Consider the following 14,891-nt stretch of genomic DNA (forward strand, 5'->3'; position numbering starts at 1 on the left):
TTAATTTGATAACTAGTTTCTGATGGCCTTACAATCCATTCTTTCACTTCTTATACATAATTCTAAGCAGTGAATTTCTCTAGTGAAGCATGAAATATGTTGTGGATTTGAATTTCTGATACAAAAAGAAAATGAGACACTCTGATTTTTACAGTGAGGTTTGAAGTTTGATGCTTTATCTGTTAGCACAGAATCAGTAGGTGTCCCATAGGCTGCTTTCCCAGTTGAGATACATTCAAGAGGCTAAAGAAGACAATAGAAGAATAAACCTCTTTATCATTACTACTTTTGAAGGACCAATTTTCAGGCATATAACATTTCTAAGTTTGTGTACTGTAAATATTATAATTTCTTCACTTATTTAGCATGCAAATTCAATAGTCCAACCTTTTGAGTCTGCAAGTTGGTAATTATTATCTGAAACGTTCTTGAGCCATGTTGTATTTTTCTGAAGAAATGGTTGTTTCTTCTTCAGGTAGCTATCAGAGGTGACATTATCTTGCCCCTTCATGTATCAAATGACAGAAGAGTCAGTTCTGGAAAAGGAAACATAGGATACCAACACTCAAAATGAAGAACCATGCTCTGATTTTAAGAACCAGAGGATTATGTTAAAATCTGGGCATTTAGTGACAGATCAGATGAATACTTGAACTAAGCTTGGCTTCAGCTTAGCACTCTTTTATGGTGGAAGTGAAACACCTGGTTGAAAATAATTTGTGGATTACTTTTCAGTAGCTACATATGTCTTCATTTATTCATTCATGTGTGCGGCTTGTTTCAGCTGGTAAGTTATAACCAGACACAAACTTTCGCTCGTCAATAAAAACTTTTGGGGGCACTATGTCCCAATACTAGGGCACTGACTGAAGTTTGAAATCAGACAGAAGCTTTGGCTCTTTTATGAAAAGTTTTTAGGCATATATGTCTCAATACAAGTGATGTCTTTGGAACAAGAGAAAGACAGTGCTTAATAATTGGTATATATTCTTACTGTTTGGACAGTGCTTGCCTTTAGTTAAATGCTTCTTTCTTTCCCCAGAGCCACAGGAGATAGCTAAAGTCATTTTTGAGAATAAGTACAGGGAAAATGGATTTCTCTGGGTGATTCCCAACAAACCTACCTTGGGGGTACCAGTCTACTTACCTGGGGTTTTTTTGATTTATGAAGTGTGGCTGTGAGTGAGTCACTGGATTATAAACTTGAAGACTTTGTTCTCTGTTAAATTCACAAAAAAGATCAGTGGCAAACAATATTTTTGTGGTGTTTCTGTAAAACTTGTACTTCATAAATATACCTCAAAGAAAATTACCAAAGTTGCTTTATAGATTAAGACTAAACATGTATGTATGCAGAACTTAATTAATTGCATTTGAGCCTGTTACGTAAATTGAATATCAATAAAACCCAAAATGTCTTGAGTTGTAGTTTTTTTCTGTTAAAAAAACCCAAAAAACACAAATAACTAGAAACCTGCTATAATGAAAACGTGTATATGGGCCTACACTCTTTAAAAATTTTTGTGCAGGGACGCCTGGGTGGCTCAGTCGGTTAAGCGTCTGCTTTGGCTCAGGTCATGACCCCAGGGTCCTGGGATCGAGTCCCGCATTGGGCTCCCTGCTCAGCGGGAAGCCTGCTTCTCCCTCTCCCACTCCGCCTGCTTGTATTCCCTCTCACTGTCTCTCTCTCTCTCTGTCAAATAAGTAAATAAAATCTTAAAAAAAAAAAAATAAATGAAAAATTTTGTGCAAAAATAAAACTCAAAGAGGACTCATTTCATTTCGAATATGCAGACTGTTGGAACAAAAGTACTAGTCGGTCTGCCGGTCGAATGTAGAATCTGCTCGCCAGAAATCATGAAAATGAACAAGCTTTATAAATGAACAGATCAGGGACAGCGATGGGCCTTTAAGGGAAGGCTGGAGAATTTGGGGGCGGTACCTCGGTAACAATTTGCGGTGGAGATCTCCACCTAAGCTTGCGGCCGGCGTCCGAATGAAGACTGGCCGACCCACGGGTGTCCGGTGCCTAGGAAATACTCCGGGTTCCCGGGTTTGCCGTCTTTCCATCGGCACCTCCCTCCGGCCCAGGGCTCTGGGGTTGCCCCGCCCACGTACCGCCCGCAGCCGCCGGCGGGGCCGCACCGGGCCGGGCGGGGCGGAGGTGCCGGCCCAGCCCTAGGCCCCGCCGCCGGCGCCCACTCCCGGGAGCCGGTCGTCAGGTCCTCGCTTTCTCCCGGCGCCAGGGCCTCGGGCCGGGGGTGGGGCCTGACCGGCGGGCTCCGCCGGGCGGTGCACGTGCGGGCGGGCTGGGATCCCCGGCGCCGGGGGCGGGGCACCCGGAAGCGCGCGCGGACTTGCCACGCCGAGCCGGCGGGCAGGAGAGCGGCGGGGAGGCGGGCGCGCTGCCCGGGCCGCGGCCGCCTATGCTCACAGGTGGGCGGCGGCGGAGGCGCGGCGGAGCGGAGCCGGGGTCTCCGGGACTCCAGCCGTCATACAGAGAGCCCAGCGGAGCAGAGCTCGGAAGACGCGTCCGCGCCTCGGGAGGAATCTACCCTTCTCCCCTCCACCTGGGCCTCTTTGGCTGCAGCCGCACCTCGGCCCCCGAGCGCAGGTAACTTCCCTTCCAAGGTCATTCTTTGGGCGGGGCGGCGCTCGCGGGCCCGCCCACGTCCTCACGGTCGGCGGGGGCGGGAGAGGTGCGCCCTGCGCGGAGCTGGAGACGCGGGGCTGGACGGCGACCCCGAGCGCTGCACCGGCGTCTGGTGGCCTCACCAGAACCGGGTGCGGGCGCCGGCCCCGGCGGCACACGCTTTTCTCCGCCCGCAGCCCAGAGGGCGAGTTTCCACCTGCACCCGGGCTTTGGGCGGGGACCGCTCGGCCCTCCCCATCCTGCACCGGCAGGTGAGCGCAGCCGCCCGCGCCCCGGCTGTCTGGGCCCGTGTGGTCGGCTGTCACCATGGGAACCGCTGGTACCCAGACGGCGCCAGCCCTGGTGGGAAGGGGCTGTGAAGGCGGCTGGGAGCCCCTAGAGCTCCCTGTCGGGCCGAGCCGAGCAAGAAAAGCCTGATGAAAATGAGACTCCCCCTCCCCCTCTTTCCTCTCCTGTTTGATTTCTCAGGCGTTGGCGGCTAATCAGAGGCGTGGATGTGTTTACAAGATGTGAGTCGTGTTCTTTTCACCTTTACCTACTGAGTGCTTCTTACACCTCGCGGTGACAGGTGGAAATCGTGACACAGAAGGGCAGTATGAAGCCAGTGAAGAAAAACAAAGCGGAAGAACCTGAATTGGAGCCCCTGTGCTGCTGCGAGTACATCGATCGAAATGGGGAAAAGAACCACGTGGCCGCTTGTTTGTGTGATTGCCAGGATCTCGATGAAGGGTGTGATAGGTAAGGGCAGAGCCTTTCTTGAAGTTGACCCCACTGGCTCTCTTGAGAACTACCATGCTTACTTTAAGCTTAGCCATCCAGAACACTAGAATTTGCTCTTGATGCTATTCCCAAGGATCTAAAATTATGAGTTGTCTTCTGTGTCAGGTGTGAGGATTTTATGAAGGTGAATTACTCAGTGCACAACTGCGCAGCTGTCTATTCCTCTCAGTTTAGTAGGGCGTTATTTCACTTCAAGGGAGAAGATGATGGAGAGAACAGGCAAATAAAGGGATAGTGGCGAGTTAAATGTATAAAAAATAAAGTGCAGACCAGCAGAATCTGTACATTTAAAGTGAACACATTGGTACCAGGACATTCCTACATTCTCAGTGTTCTCAGTATCTAGAGATCGACTACTTGAGGCTGGACTGCACCTGGCCACAAAGGGTTGAAAGGTCATGTTCTTGCTGTTGGCATTAGTCTCACCCCTTGTCCCTGGGGAGGAAATCCAGCCAGGGGGCATGTCCCTGCGCTGGACTGGCTGTTTTCAGCATGGGCAGCAACACTGTCTTGACTGATAATCATCGTATTTGGCTTTTATTTTCACCGTTATCCCAAGTCTTGGAAATTACTATCCAAAAAGATGATTTTTAACATCAGAGAAAAAATTTTGTACCAAACAGTAATAACGAGGTTTTAATCCATTTTCTAAATAATTATATACCTAAAATTGTTGCCCTATGGAAAGCACAATGTGGGAGGAGAGTAAGAATGTTGGAAACTTGTTTATCCCATTAATGATTACTTCCGGTTAAAAAAAGTCACTGTAGTGGCACGTTGCTGACTTAGAGCTTGGTGCATTCATCTAGACGTGAAGAGCGTCTTGGGACCACTGTAGTTTACTACCAGAGCCCTGAAGGCCCTATAGACCTTTTGTAATTCTTCCTTGATAGTGTCTTTAGTCTTTTTTACAGGTATTTTTAAATGGACTTAGTCTAAAATCCATACGGAGAAAATGGAGCACTCTGCTTTAATGAATGGAAAAATGATGCTGTTTCCATAACCTCCATCACTCGAGACCACAGCTCTTCCATTAACCTTCTAACTCTTTCTGTCTGCTAGCCCTTGAGACCTGGGCCGTCCCTGAGCTCTCTCGCCTGCTCCTGCCATACCCTTCCCTGGAGATAGGCTCCCAGTCTCCCCTCTATCTTGCTGCTCTGTGTGACTCCCATGTACTTACCTCCTCTCATGTCCAAGTTGTTGCCTTTTCTAAATTGTCTGCAGTCAAGAGTTACTGTTCCTTGTCGTGCTAGCCTAAGTGTGCAAACATGTCAACAAATACTGTGCGTCCACGAAGCTCAGTCATTTCGCTCTGACTAGTTTGCTCTCCACTCTTCCTCATGCAGCCCCCTGGCCCTGCTAGACTGGTGACTCCCCGGGCACAGGACGGGTTTGCGCTGTGCACGTGCCGCTCCACTGGAACGCCTCCTTGCCTCCCCCCACCCCCACATGCTGGCCTGCCGTCGAGGTGGGGCGCAGATCCCACCTTTTTCACAGCGATCCCTCTCACGACTCCACCCAGCAGTGTCCACTCTCCTTTGAGCACACCTTACGGAGTTTGGCCACAATAGTTCACCGGGCGATTTTGCTGCTTTGTCTCTTCTCTGATCCTTCCCGAATTCCCATATTGTCTTCATAACTAGATTATGAAATTTTTTTTGAGGATCTTAAGTCTCTGTACTCACCCAAGTCTAAACAGTACTTGTACAGAGTATGTGTGTGTATTCCTGTGTTTGCTTCGTGGAGAAATAGTGTTAACTGTTAGATTTCTAAACATTGTCGTCTTTTTCGTATTAAGTAAATGCTGTGTGATCCAAAGAGCTCGTGTTCAGTGGTACAGAAGTAGAGTACTTGGCATTTAGCCTCTTTTATCATTTCTCCTGCTGTTTAGCCGTGGTTTTGAATTTAGCAAACCCGTGTGAAGTGCCTTCTCTTTGTGCTCTTCTGACTAGATGGATGACATGTAAATCCATGCAGCCAGAGACTTGCGAAAGAATCATGGATACTATTTCTGATCGCCTCCGAATTCCTTGGCTTAGGGGAGCCAAAAAAGTTAACATTAGCATCGTCCCCCCGCTCATCCTCCTGCCCGTCCTCCTCCGCGTGGCTTCCTGGCACTTCCTCCTGGGGGGGCTGGTTTTGAGCTCCCTTCCCGGGCTGCTGCTGTGGTACTATTACCTCACCCACAGGAGGAAAGGACACACTCTGTTCTTCCTGAGCCTCGGACTCTTCTCTCTGGGCTACATGTACTATGTGTTCCTGCAGGAAGTGGTCCCCAGAGGGCGCGTGGGGCCCACTCAGCTGGCTCTCCTTACCTGCGGGTTATTTCTGATACTCTTAGCCCTGTACAGAGCCAAGAAGAATCCAGGCTACCTCAGAAAGCCAGCAAGCAAGGACAGATCTGCCAGCAGTAGCCAAGTTGAATGCCTGAGCAGAGACGGGCTGGAGAAGACCAGAGGGCTCCCCGGCGCGGGATCGTCGGGCAGTCTCAGCAACCGCACGCCGAAGGATGATCTTAAGGGCTCCTGCAGGGTGTTGGCCGGAAGCCCTGCCAAGGCGAAGGAGGACTGGTGTGCCAAGTGTCAGCTGGTGCGGCCGGCCCGGGCGTGGCATTGCCGGCTCTGCGGCGTCTGCGTCCGGAGAATGGATCATCACTGTGTCTGGTATGCTGGAAAGATTTGGAGGCTTGCAAAGTGTGAAGTCCCCTAAGACCCTGGCCCTGTTTGATCTTCCTTTGTGCCATCCTAAAATTTCACTCCTTCCCAGCTTTACACCTTGCAGATATTCGTGGGCTGGTATGATGTTCCCACTTAGTCATCCGCTTTCCCAGTTCCACAGATGTAGTTCCTTCAGTCATTTCCCGAAGGGCTTTGTTGCTGTTGTTGTTGTTGTTGCTATTTTGCTGTTCTCTTCCGAGCCGCCCCTCAATGACTTTCTCCTTTGTAAAAGAGAAGTATTTGCAGGTGAGTGACGTTTTTTAAAAAAGAATTGGATCAGAACCAATCTAGGTATATTTCCCTGGGCGGTGCCTTTTGAACACGGAGCTCAAGAAAGTGTTCCCGTACTTGTAGGTGACTTTGTCCCCTTGCCGTACACCCTTCAGCATTTTGATTTCTCCTAGCCTACATTGTTGAGGTAACGCCCTGCCAGGTAACTCCCTATTTTGTTACTTGCTATTCGCAGAGAAATGGGCTTTTTTAGTGCCTGCCACCTGGCCAGTGCCTAATGAGGACACGGAAGGCCCCTGCCATGTGAAGCGCAACTTTGAAAGATAATGTTGCTGCTTCACGGAGTAAATCTAAAAGGGGGTAGCGTTTATTCACATGTGAATGCTGTAAGTGGCATGTTTCCTACTCTCTAGCTCTTAGCTCTCAAGGCACTTGTGGTGAGTGAAGTATGCTTTTTATGGCTAGGATTCCGGTCATGTAGCATACCTTCTTCCCCACATGGGAGGGGACGTAGGGGACGGAGAGGGAGCAGGAGGCCAGCAGGGCCTTGGAGTGGACCTCAAGCACAGGGATACCTCTTTTCTGGAGCTTTCTTTAGGAATGAATAGGTATTTTCACTTTTAGATTTTAACTTCTGAGAGTCTTCATCATGTATTCTTGTGTGCGTGCGTATGCGTGTGCGTGTGTGTGTGGTGGCCCATTTACAAGAGTTGGTTTGCAGAGGGCCTGATAGCTCTGAATAAAAAGTTCTCTGCCCACTGGGGCCTCTTGGTGTGCGGTGGGCTGGAGAGATGCCTGTACATTCCGCCTGACAAATGGCCACGAGACAGAGCTTTCTCCCTGACAAGTAGTCTGCGTATTATCGAGTTGTTCTCCACCCCACAACACATTTCTAACCTCTTGGGATCTTTGTATTAATATATGTATTTAACATATATTTTCCCATAGTGTGTAATACTTCCGGTTTTTTAAGTTTTCCTAACTGATACCAGCCTTTCCTTATTGTGGTAGTTACAATATTAACCCTCTTCATGGTTGGGTAATAGACTCGTTACGATTGAGAAAGATTTGTTAGCTGGGTTCTGCTTTTTACTTAGCTTTTCCTAATGATATGATTTCACTTTGAAAGGAGTGGAAAATATAAGACTACACCTCTCAATGGGCAAGTTTTTAATTCCCTAAAGTTGAAAAATAAGAGAACTTACTTTTTAATAACTGAAATTCACATGATCCCTGTTTTGAAACTTTTGTGTTTATTATGTGAGTTATATGGAGAACGTTTTTTTCCTTTTTCATTGAACTATAGTGGATCTACAATGTTATATTAGGTTCAGGTGCACAGCACAGTCGTTCAGCGTTTATATTCATTATGCATTGATCATCAGCATGATAAATTTAGCTCCCGTCTGTATGAAGAACTTTAAAAAATATTTGCTTTTTCTTCCCCCTCTGCTGTTTTGAGGATAAATAGCTGTGTTGGAGAATCAAATCATCAAGCATTTATACTTGCCCTTTCGATCTTCTTGCTCACCTCGGTGTACGGGATAACATTGACTTTGGACACCATTTGTAGAGATAGAAGTGTCTTCACAGCTCTCTTCTATTGTCCTGGAGTTTATGCAGATTACAGGTGAGATGTGACTACCAGAGCACGGAGGCCCAGACACGAGGGAGTGGGCATTGCTATTAATGCAAGGGGCCATGCTTTGCTGCTAGGTTAGGAGTTTTCAGCCAAAACATAGGACAGGTTATTGGATGCTGGGTATCTTTGAAATGGCCAGCAAAATTGTGTGTTTTTCTAGGGTGATGGCAAAAGGATCCTTGACCCTTACAGAGTGAGGAACTAGTACCCTGCAAATAGGCCCGGGTCATTCGCATGACCACTGGCATGCCCCCCGGTTAGCAATGGTGAACCAAGAGCTGTAAACTGAGAGTCCCAGGGGATATGTGGGGTCTGTTTTGTCATAAATGATCATGGCAAGTCACTTGATTGCGGCTTTCTCGTGCTCTTTAGCCCTATCTTGATTTATTGCTTCTGACCCTTTTGTGGAGCTCTCACAATTTCTATAACATTTACTTTTTAACTTCCACTGGTTTGTCCTGTTCTACTTTTTAAAAAAATCACCACTCATGATTACTGTGGTATCTAGGTCAAAATTTCCTTTGTTAGGTTGGGGCACATTTATATATTGTGAAGATCTCCATGCCTTGTCAGAAGCTAGGGTTTTGCAGCTTTGGGCCCAGCGAGCCCCTCCCCAGATTGCTGCGGGGGCCCCCTGCCTGGTTTCTTTGTGCCCTCCTCCTCTCCTTTTCCTCTGATGCGGATGCTGTTTGGTATCTCTGGCCAACCCCTCCCCCACTCCCCCAGTCTGAGCTAGGACAGCGCTGCCCCCAGGGTCCTTTTCTTTCTTCTCACTCTGTTCTCAGAACAATCCCTGCTTTACCCACCCAGCGCCCCTGTGGAGGTATTTGCTTATTAGTCTGTGGACAGATCTTCCATTGCCATCATAGATCTAGATATTTGTGGGCATTATTAGAACACACTGGTCCTCCTCCTCCTCGGGGTAAGTTCCTTTTATTTTTCTATATTCAGAGTGTTAGTAGGTTGTGAAATTCTGCAGTCACACTGCGCATGATAAATGTCCTAACAGCAGAGCACGTCTGTATGTCACTAAGCATGAATTTTGTGGACTTTCTGTGGGCCACTGATGTGGAATGAGGAACACAGTCCGCCATTGGTACCCACCGTCTGTATAGGTGCTTCACGTCACCCTGTTGAGCCCTGGTGTTCCTCATTTTTATGGTGGGGTAATCATCTCTGAGTCCCTTTCAGCTTAACAAATGAAGATTCAGGATGGGTTCATTTCCAGCTAACTCATTTGCAAATGTTTGAAAATAATCATTTGGCGGACATTAGTCAGCCTCTCCTGTCTTCGTAAGGAGCTGAAAGGAGCTTTCTTGTCCTGTGTGATTCGGTTTGGCTGGAAGAAGCTGGACCGGAAATGTGACGGTGCTCCTACACAGAAGTAAAGGACTCGCGTCTCCCTTGTGTTCACCAACGTTGTACTGAAAAGAGTGGAGACGAACAGCTTTAGCACCGTTCCAGCTTCCTGGGGGACGTTTATAGCACGTCATGGTGCCTTCGTTTTCCCTCGGTTAAGAATTATTTAGGAATTGTTCATTCATCTGATAGCTTTTGAATGCAGTTATGTCAGGCGCTGTGTTGTTTGTGTGGGGGATACCGAGTGCAAAGATGTCCTTGCTATTCTAATATAACATCCTAGGAAAAGAGGCAGCAAGAATGACAGCATAAAACAGGACATGAGTAGTCACAGGTTAAGCATTCTGGTGTTCTGAGGGTAGAGAAGCATCTTCCAATTGGGATAGTTGGGGAAAGCACCAGAGCCCTTGGTGATGGGTGCTGTGTGTGTCAGACGTGAGGATGGTGCCGGCTTTGTGACTGAAACGGTCGGCATCCTGACCCGCCCTTTGTCCTCCCAGCTCCGCCCTGTCCTTCACCTGCGTGTGGTACTCCGTGATCATCACGGCGGGCATGGCGTACATCTTCCTCATCCAGCTGATCAACATCAGTTACAACGTCACCGAGCGGGAAGTCCAGCAGGCCCTGCGTCAGAAGACAGGGCGCCGGCTCCTCTGCGGGCTCATCGTGGACACGGGCCAGTACAACCGGGGCTTCCTGCGGAACTGGCACCAGTTCTCCACCCTGGGCACCGCCCCCTGCCACCACCCCGCCGAGGACATTGTCTGAAGTGCCTTCTGTGTGGCTCTGTGAGGGGTGGCTCTCCCCTCTGCGCCCTCCCAGTGTACCCGTCGGCGTCCGTGCAGGATGTTCGCTTTTATCCCCCGTTTCTTAAAGGCTGTCTAGGGCCATGCTCAGGTTTAGACACAGGACTGGGAAGAAATGATTTTTTCTGACTTCACCTTAAGAGATTTTTATATTGAAGCAGTAAAAGTAGAGTCATTCTTTTCCAGTCACCTTGTTCACTAACTCAGTCACCAGGAGTGGGAGAGGATGCAGATTGCTCATGCACAGCTTGATAGAAGCCATTCCCATCCATTAGCAGGGGAGAAAGAGTTTGGATTAGGATCGTTTCCAGTCCCTCTTTCAATTCCTGATAGCCATGTGACCCTTCGTTGAGTCACTTCCCCGAGTCTCAGGTTCATTCATAAAGTGGGGTGCCGCCGCCTGCCCTGGCTACCTCACAGTCGTGAGGGTCGTGTGAGGGACCAGGCGTGTGGAAAGCACTGGAAAATGACGGAAGCACCCAAGAGGGATGAAGTATTATTAGGAAAACTCGAAGTCCGAGAAAAATGTTGCAGGTCAGAATATGGAAGCCAAAACTATCCGAGGAATCCATTTTCAGCATTTCAGAGTGAAAGAAAGATCCTGAAATACCACATTGTACCACATTGTGCAGTTATGGTAATTTCTCTTTCTGAAGTATTAGACATTAGCTACTCAAACAGAAGATGATCGGATGGATTCACAGTGTCATCTGATCCTGAAGGGACAGTCAATAACAGTTCTATTTATCGGTAGTATAAGATACAGTGGTCATGAGTTTAGGTGGTGAGTCCTTATATTTATCTCATTTCTTCTGTATTTATTGTTTGGATTTACTCTGAATAACTCCAAACTCTAACAGGCATTACTGTTTTTTTCCTCTTTCCATGTTTCACCTGGGAAGGTGCTAGCACACTTTTGATGAGGCTGGAAGAGGAGAACAGACACTCCTGTGGGGGAACAGTTTACACCCTTTCCTGGGTAGGGTGGCTGGTCAATATCAAGGGCTCGATTTTTTTTTTTTCATGTAAGTAATGCAAACACTGTCAGTTACAGTACTCGGTTGCAAAAACCAGTTTTCTGGCATTTATATTCTGGTATGAACTCTAAGGAGTTGATGGACATCTTCCTACTTGCACATTACTTCTCATTCACCTTGCCCTAGACAAAGTATCTCACTTGGAGAGAAAAAACAGGGTATTTATGGTTTCCGCTAATTAATGGATTATGGTTCTTCCCTAGCTCTTCCTAAACTCTTATCTTTTTTATCATATCTTGAAACTGAAAATGTATAAAAGATTAAATATTTATAGAGAATGGGTCTGTTCTGCCAAGGAGTTAGGATGAGGCAATTTCGGATGGGGGAAAACACCCTCTTGAAATATTTAGTTTTTTACATGTGCTTATTTTGCAGTCCCAAAGAAAATTCATGAGTCCTTAAGTTTGCTTTGGTTTATAGCTTAATATCGGGGAAATATTGCCAGTTTTTTCAGTCCGTCTGTGCATGCTGTTGTCGTAAGAAGTTCATAAATGTTGAGAGGAAATACTGGTACTTCCTGCGACTCTGCCCTCTGCAGCTAGCACCATCCCTAGTCCTGCCAGGAAACAAAGCTGTCCTCAAGACAGTCAGCACCTCTTTATACAGGCTTGTCGCTACTCTCCCCAGAGATGGATTGTTAAACCAGTGAGAGGCTCCGTATTCCACTGGGATGAGCCAAAGAGCAAGTCTGGGGTGTTAGCAGTCTGTGGTTTCTACAGTGATGCCCTGGCTCTGGCCCAGAGTCAAGCATTCATTTGGAATTAACATTGGATCTGAGAGAACTAATTCCTTCCTGCTAGGTTTGAGATAAGAGAGAGAGGAATAAGGTCAAGGACAGCACATGCGGCCAGAGCTCTCTAGTTGTAGTCTCTTGAATGCCAGATGTATAGCCAACTCTAATCGTCTAACAGTTGATAATAGAATTCATAGAAACAATAGTATAGTCAGTAATTTTAGCCTCTTGCCAAATCTTTAACAACCATCAAAATATGACATGATAAAGGTGAGTAGTACCCGAGACCGCAGTCACATGGGAGAATTAGGAACGATTGCCATTTTTATAATAGCACAGACCTAATGGTTTCTCTACATGGGGCCTCTCAGGTTCCCTCACCTGCATAAGGACTCCTTTACTCCGGCTGGTTGGGATGAAGTTGCTTCTTTTAAGTTCCTTGAGATCATGATTGGCATTTTACAGGAGAAAGCTGAAACTTTTGAAAAAGTTCTGTGGTTTTATGGGGATAAAAGCCTACTGAGGTATTTGTACCACAAGGAGCAGCAAACAAGGGGCTCTTTGTGAGCAGGGTTTCTGTAGGCCCCGGGACACCCTAAGTCTTAAGTCTACGCTCCTAGATTCTTATACCTTTTTATGACCTTTTTTGTCCTTTTAAAGGACCTTACACCTTTGTCCTTTTAAAGGACCTTACACCTTTTTTGTCCTTCTAAAGGACAAGGCCTCTAGGAACGAATGAGTCCCAGAGAAACCTGTGGTGGCGGCGGCGGCCATGGGAGAATTGCTCTGCAGCCCTATAAACCAGCAGTTTGTTGGCCAGAGAGGCAAGTCCTCCCCCAGCACAACTCCCTTTTCTCCACCCCCCTCCCGCCCCTGCCCCTCCATCCTCAGCCTGTTAATAAACATACTGATATGGAGCTTTAGCAAACCATCTACTATATTCTGACCACTTACATTATGGTCATGCCATCGTGTGCTATTCCTGGGGAAGGGAAATGGGCCCATTCGCAAGATTTAAGGGAAAAATAGTTAAGGATCAGGATTGCATGAAAGGAGAAACGTCCTTTAGTATTTAAAATGCTTTTTTAATGATACCCAAAGAGTACTTCGTGGTTCTAGCTGGGCCCACTTGAAATGAACTGACCGTGAACAAGCCTTAAGTGAGTTTTAGGGACACTGTTGGTCATCTCACCTCAGCCACCTCTGTGTCTGCTTAGGATACATTCAAGTAGTGTTGTCCTTTGCTGAATGAAGTAATTGTTGTCATCCACTGTGCCACCTGCCTGGCAGAAAGACTGCTATGAACTTTCTTACGCAATAGTCCTTGGTACTTCTAATATTTTTAGTAAGAGAAAATTTTCTATACTAGAACCTTCCACTGCCAGAAAACACAAGACCAGTAAGGTTCACTAGAATACTGACCCATCTGCTTCGTAGACTATATTTCCTTTGGGTAGGACATTAGCTTTTTATTACAAAACTCAACTTCCATAATCAAAAATATGACATCTAGAAGCACAGTTTTAACCAGGATGTTTAACAGTGTTTTGTGAAATTTAAGGGTCTCTTTAAACGAGGTAAATGGGTTTATAGGACTTCATTTTAGCCATATGTAGGTACCCTGCATTTGAAAAAAGAAAATTTCCTCAAACAAGTAAGGGAGGATAGAGCCTTTCGTTGGGCACCTGTGCGGAATCTGGTTTTCTCAGCAGCAGCGGGGCAAGTATGGCATTTTATGTTAAGCACTGCCAGGGTGTGATGCAGGGGAAGGAGGAGAGCTATGCTTAACTCTAATAAAGTCCCCTGGGTTCCTGTGGGTGTTTGCTGTGATTAACGGAAACGTTCTGCGGAATCAGCTACGTGTAATCTTGTTGATAATGGGCTGTTAGCCCACTCGCGTCGGCACCCTGTGCTTCTCTATAATGGCGGCAGTAGCCCCAGACTGAGTGGTTCATGGAGACAAATCTCTCAGAGGCTGCAGCTGATTCCAGCTCTTTCTGAGTTGGGCTTTTGACTTACTGCTACTCTAGCCTTCCTGGTGGCACCTGCTCTCCTAGAAAATTCATACTTCAAAGGCAAAGCTTTAAAACCAGAGCCAGTCGATTCCAGTTGCCGATGCAGCTCACACCCTGTGTTTCTTCCCATGGCACCACTGACAAGATGCCACGTTCTAGAACTGGGAAGCTCAGTCTGCTCTGATCCTGTGGTCTGGGTGGATTCGATGATTTGCGTTGTTAGGACTTTTGAACCTTTTCACCTGAGTACATTTCTGGGTCTGATGTTAGGCTAAAGGAAATCCAGGAATATTTAATGTTCGCTATTTAATGCAACTGGCCCAGCAACATTAAAGGGGATTCCTGATGCCAGCTCTGGAGGCTGCGGGCTAGACGTTTTGCACTGTTTTTTATACGTGTATTCATACCCTTTTATCACCTCAGACTCAGACACAAGGCCTTTTAAATGGAGATTTAAAAAACTGCCATTTATGTAAAATAATGTACCGTGACCAAGTTGCTTTAAATGGAAAATAAAGTGCTTTCTTTAAGGGAAATGGTGTTTATTGGTGTGTCTTCTCCTGAACTCTTTTGCCTTAAGAAGCCTGTGTGTGTTAGAGCTGGGCCGCTCCACTGGCTACCGAGGTGTCCCCGTCTTGCGGACCTAAGTTATCCCTGGCCCTAAACACTCCGTTTCCTGGCGGTTACTTTGTCTAGTTTTATAGGCCAGGGATACTGCTGCTTTGGGCATTTTGTTAGCAGTACTATTTCTAATCATGTCTTTAGGATAGCCCAGCAAGAACTACAGATCATTTACTAAGGGATTTTCCTGTGGGTCTTTAGGAGGTTCCATAAGTAGGTAAAAAGTCCTCACTGGCCCAGTCAGAATATGGGCTGCCAATGACTCAATGGCTAATTGATGCTTGAGGTGAAGTAAAA

At 46.9% G+C, this 14,891-nt stretch overlaps 1 protein-coding gene and 1 long non-coding RNA gene across 6 annotated transcripts; one reads left to right on the forward strand and one right to left on the reverse strand.

The window, feature by feature from the left end:
• Nucleotides 1-402: 402 nt before the first annotated feature.
• On the reverse strand, nt 403-2,360 carry LOC123863390 (uncharacterized). The gene is made up of 3 exons (XR_006795546.3): nt 1,943-2,360; nt 1,148-1,219; nt 403-536 (listed from the first exon to the last, which is right to left on the reverse strand). It is a non-coding gene; the product is annotated as an uncharacterized LOC123863390 (long non-coding RNA).
• On the forward strand, nt 2,309-14,769 carry ZDHHC23 (zinc finger DHHC-type palmitoyltransferase 23). Of its 5 annotated transcripts, none has more exons than XM_064592221.1 (5): nt 2,309-2,614; nt 3,222-3,391; nt 5,386-6,096; nt 7,853-8,011; nt 9,883-14,748. In XM_064592221.1, the coding sequence occupies exons 2-5, from the start codon at nt 3,249-3,251 to the stop codon at nt 10,148-10,150; spliced, it is 1,281 nt and encodes a 426-aa protein (XP_064448291.1). In that variant the 5' UTR covers nt 2,309-2,614; nt 3,222-3,248; the 3' UTR covers nt 10,151-14,748. The 5 variants fall into 5 exon arrangements, with proteins under 5 accessions (XP_064448291.1, XP_045758853.1, XP_064448150.1 ...); XM_045902897.3 differs by having other exon boundaries at nt 2,310-2,614; nt 7,844-8,011; nt 9,883-14,706; XM_064592080.1 differs by having other exon boundaries at nt 2,474-2,614; nt 3,122-3,391; nt 9,883-14,753.
• Nucleotides 14,770-14,891: the final 122 nt, after the last annotated feature.

The sequence above is a fragment of the Mirounga angustirostris genome, unplaced genomic scaffold, assembly GCF_029215605.1.
Source record: "Mirounga angustirostris isolate CCGP_5_RB_7025 unplaced genomic scaffold, mMirAng1.0.hap1 SCAF_1, whole genome shotgun sequence".
NCBI lineage: Eukaryota > Metazoa > Chordata > Mammalia > Carnivora > Phocidae > Mirounga > Mirounga angustirostris.

Coding starts and splice junctions, on each gene's coding strand:
- ZDHHC23 (XM_045902897.3), top strand. CDS start 3,249: ATGAAGCCAGTGAAGAAAAACAAAGCGGAAGAACCTGAATTGGAGCCC. Junction 3,392..5,385: donor CTCGATGAAGGGTGTGATAG/GTAAGGGCAGAG, acceptor TCTTCTGACTAG/ATGGATGACATGTAAATCCA. Junction 6,097..7,843: donor ATGGATCATCACTGTGTCTG/GTATGCTGGAAA, acceptor TGCTGTTTTGAG/GATAAATAGCTGTGTTGGAG.